This window comes from Zingiber officinale, chromosome 11B, assembly GCF_018446385.1.
Source record: "Zingiber officinale cultivar Zhangliang chromosome 11B, Zo_v1.1, whole genome shotgun sequence".
Classification (NCBI taxonomy): Eukaryota; Viridiplantae; Streptophyta; class Magnoliopsida; order Zingiberales; family Zingiberaceae; genus Zingiber; species Zingiber officinale.
Window position 1 is genome coordinate 17,995,718 of NC_056007.1, and position 4,522 is coordinate 18,000,239.

The window sequence follows — 4,522 nt, forward strand, 5'->3', positions numbered from 1 at the left end:
TGCATTGGTGGGCGACATGTGTAATTTTTTAGGCATGGGCACGTTTTTCCATTGGTCACGGACACGTTCCCCAATTGGTCCTAGACACGTGGTTATGGATACGTTCTCCAATTGATCCTGGACACGTGATCATGGAAACGTTCTCCAATTGGCCGTGGGCACATCCTCCGATTTATCGCAGTACGATCCATCTATTGACCATGTCTCATGTCGGCGACACTATCTCCTAAAAGGATATCCCGAGATAGGTCAGCGATCTCGCTGATCGGCCGAGTGAGATAGCCGCTTGGTCTAGTACTCCTCTGCTTGGCTGGACTCGGCTACTCTTCCATGTGGCGGCAAGTCTCGATAGTATGTTCCCGCCCAATCGGAATAACGCTTCGATTATCTCAATGCTCCTCTACTCTGTAACGAACTTCTGATGATCTTGGCTGCACGGGCGCTTCACTTGGCCCATCCCTTTACCGATCAAACAAAACATGCCCGATCGGCCCATGATGTAGAGCTCTGCTCGGATATCCTTTGATGGGTTCGTTAGTTCTCTGGCATTGACCTTCACGTCCTCCTTTGACCCATATTTAGTAGGCCCCTTTTATCACCACATCACCGTCTATTCGCAATTGAGCCATGATGAACTTCATGTTTTCCTCAACTTGTAACTCCTTAGAGTCAAGAACTTGGTCCTCTTCAACTTGAAGTCTTGAATTTTTTTTCTCAATCAATTTAACTCTAAGAGTTTCTAGTACTTGCAAAGATTACTCGGGAAGGTTAACTAGCTTAGTCCAAAATTCCTTTAGTCTTACATAAGATCTCATCGAACAAAATCTCATTTATGATCTAAATTAACATAGAGAAAATAAATTATAAATAATTATTAGTCATTAGTGTATGAAGCTAAGGCATGAGAAAAATATATTCGGACATGTCAAGTTTCGATTCTAAAATTTCATATGATAACATTTTATATTTTAACTATTGCACTATCTGAGAAGACAAAATATAAGAGAATATGCACACGGTGCAACGGTAAGACGTTTGGTGAAATATTTTGTTAACTCAATAAGATGATTTCACTTCATTGATTCCCCAACCAAAGAGTCGAACTGGCTTGTACTCTGGTTCTGGGAATACTGTGAACCATAAGCCAAACCCTAACACGCAGCCAAAAAATCAGAAACATAAAGGAAACATATTATTTCTGTGTTTCTTCCCTCTATTTCCCATTGTCTATTCAATTCTCTTTTTTAATATTCTTGCCTGCCATTTGCACTCCCTTCCCTAAATGCTCCTCTCTCCCTTCCCCCACGAATGCCCTACAAAACCCCTCCTTTCCTCACTGTGCAACAGCTGTGAGTTGCTCTCCTCCTCTCCTCCTCTGTGGCCCTCCTGAATACTGCTGCCACTGAGCTCATTTTTGAGTTTTTACGTGGAAAGGAGTCATCTTTGAGGAGGAGAGGAGAGGAATAGGAACAAGGGCTCCCTTATCACTACAAATATAACATCTTTCTTGAATCTATGGCTTCAGATTATGAATGCGCAGCATCTATCCTCCTCTGCGCCGAGGACAACAGTAGCATCCTGGCTTTTGACGACGATGATGAGGAACGGGGTGGGGTTGGGTGTGGTTGGTTTTCAGAAGTAAAAAGTTGCGATTTTTATGGGGATTTCCTCGTGGACTTCCCTGTTCAATCGGATGAGTGCGTGGGCTTGCTTGTTGAGAGAGAAGCTGAGCATATGCCGAGGGAGGACTATGCCGAGAGGCTGCGGTCCGGGGCATTAGATTTGGCTATCAGGAGAGATGCCATTGATTGGATTTGCAAGGTCGCCCTTTTCTTTGGTTGGATTTATAACGATCTTTTCTTTTCATAATTTTCTCATTAAAAAAAAACAGTTCTTGATCGGCTCTTATTTTCTGTTTCTAGCCACTATGATCAGTGTGGTTCTTTTGATCCTTCATCTTACTGCTTTTTTACTCATCGTTTGGGATTCTTAATGTATATTTTGGGACTGAAATCTGATTGTCTCCTTTTTCTTATATCTGATTTTGGTTATTTGTTCTGTAGATTTCTTAACAATCTCAGTACAAACCGATATCTTTTTATTCCCCTTTCAATTTACCTTTCATTTTGATATATATCATACTATTCACTTGGCAAAATTTGCAAAGTCTGATTACTGGATGTTATTGTATGTCGAACAGGTTCATGCCCATTACAACTTTGGGCCACTTAGTGCATATTTAGCTGTCAATTACTTAGATCGATTCCTCTCTGCCAATGAGCTGCCAGTAAGAACTTCCCCAATTGTCTGTAATCTGATCTTTGCAGATACATTGCATCTATTCATTCTTTAATGTGTGGTTTCACCTGTGAAATCATTCCTTTCTGGTTGAATGAAAGAATCTTATTAATATAATTCCTTTTCCATTTTTCTATCTGTAGAAGGACAAGGCTTGGATGATACAACTATTATCTGTGGCATGCTTGTCTTTGGCTGCCAAGATGGAGGAAACTGAAATCCCTCTATCTCAGGACTTGCAAGTGAGAAACAGTCTTACGAAAAAAACTCCATAAGGTCTTCTCTGATCGTGAATTTGTTGTGAATCATTTGTGAATTGTTTCGTGAAGGTAGGGGATGCAAAATATGTATTTGAATCCAGGACTATCCAGAGAATGGAGCTGCTGATGCTTAGTACCCTCAAATGGAAGATGCAAGCAATTACACCTTTCTCTTACATCGATTTCTTTCTCCATAAGTTCAATGGTGGTAGTGCCCCAAGCAAACTTTTGGTGTCTCATTCTGTGCAATTAACAATAAACACGATTAGAGGTACATCATCTCCCTGCATAAAATTGTACCAATGTCATATTATATTTGCTAGGTGGATTGAGTTACATGATTAGACTGAGTCAATACCATTCAGGGATTGATTTCTTGGAATTCAGACCTTCTGAAATTGCCGCAGCTGTTGCACTGTTTGCTTCGGTTGAACTCAAGATTGTGGAATTTGAAAAGGCTTTATCATGTTGTTTCCATGTGGTTAAGGTACATACGTTTTGATCTTCTAATTCTCTTTTCCAAAATGGTGAAGAATTTTGAGCGAATTCATCTTTACATGAGAAGATCAAATCTCTTTTTTCCTGAATTTAATTTGTATTTTAGAATGTTCTCTTGTAAATATTTTCAGACTGTATGTGATTAGTATTTCGGAAGGGAACCCTTGTTCGCTTACAAAAGATGTTTAACTTCTTGCCTGATATTTTGCTATGATTATTTTGCCAGGAAAGAGTCATAAGATGTTATAAATTGATACACGACTCAATAGGAATGAGGAATATGCCACATGAACTTGCTAGCTCATCGGCTACAACCATACCACAAAGCCCAATTGGAGTGTTGGATGCTGCATGCTTGAGCTACAAGAATGATGATACAGCTGCCAGTTCATTTGCATCATGTTGTCATGATTCCCCGGCTGTCAAGAGGAGGAAAGTATTTCATAATAAACCCTAAACTGCAATGTAGAATTTTGCCTTAACTTTTGAAGAAAAAAGCGAGTAAGAAATGCTAGGTAGCCAACTACTCGTTCCTTGCGATTGAAACATGCACAACCAGTCGTTCGTTGGAAGAGCAAAACCATGAATCTGGAACCGAGGCAACTAGTTGAAGTGATGCTTCATACTGCTGTAGTTGATCTTCATTTATTTCTTTTAGCTTGTATCTGGCCCTTGGGGCTAAAAACAACTAGCTAAACAAAAAAAAAAAGAGAAAAAATATAGTGAAAAAGGGAAAGTAACTTCTTCTGGAAGATTTAATTTATGGACATTGTTTCAATGATCAGTTGTGCATCATGTTTCTTCCATTCCTATTCTTTGAATGCCATTTGTGCTCACTCTGGACTGCCTTCCCTGTGCTGCAAAAATGGAGTCAAAAGTGTGATGAACCAAGGGAAAGAGCAACTAAGGTAAATCTTTGATACAGTGATGATTCTTTCTTTTGTTATTGTATCTGTAAACCAAACATGCAGCAAATTTCTATGACCAGATTGGATGAAATGACACTCAAAAGGAAATCAGATCTTCAACTTTCAGGTCCACTTTGAGATGCAATCATTGTGCACCTTGTAGGAACCTTAATGTAGCAGGGAACATGTGAATGTCTGAAATCTATATTCTGTCTTGAGTCATCAAGGTGGCAACTGGTAAGGTTAAGGATGAGGTTGGGTCTCATTCTGGTAGATGACTGTTCATGTTCAATCACTTGTTTACTATGCAGGAAAGGCAGCTACTAAGTGAGACCAAAATGTTCAGGAAAAATTCCTAATGGCAACTCAGTGCTCAGTTTGTCTTGGAACTAAGAGGGTTCTTCTTGAGTTTAAGAGTAATTCTAAGATATCCTGAATTTAGGAGTTGTTCTTTTTTATTTTTTGATGAATGATAAATATGCATATAAAGGAAGTAAAACTGTACAATATTATTCTAGGAAAGCTACTTTTGTCTGATAAAGTGTTAGATTTAATGTT

At 39.2% G+C, this 4,522-nt stretch overlaps 1 protein-coding gene across 1 annotated transcript; it reads left to right on the forward strand.

Moving 5' to 3' along the window:
* Positions 1-1,241: 1,241 nt before the first annotated feature.
* On the forward strand, positions 1,242-3,862 carry LOC122035193 (cyclin-D3-1-like). The gene is made up of 6 exons (XM_042594596.1): positions 1,242-1,821; positions 2,201-2,287; positions 2,442-2,540; positions 2,628-2,829; positions 2,924-3,045; positions 3,283-3,862. Exons 1-6 carry the CDS (start codon positions 1,516-1,518, stop codon positions 3,511-3,513), a joined length of 1,047 nt encoding a protein of 348 aa, XP_042450530.1. The 5' UTR covers positions 1,242-1,515; the 3' UTR covers positions 3,514-3,862.
* Positions 3,863-4,522: the final 660 nt, after the last annotated feature.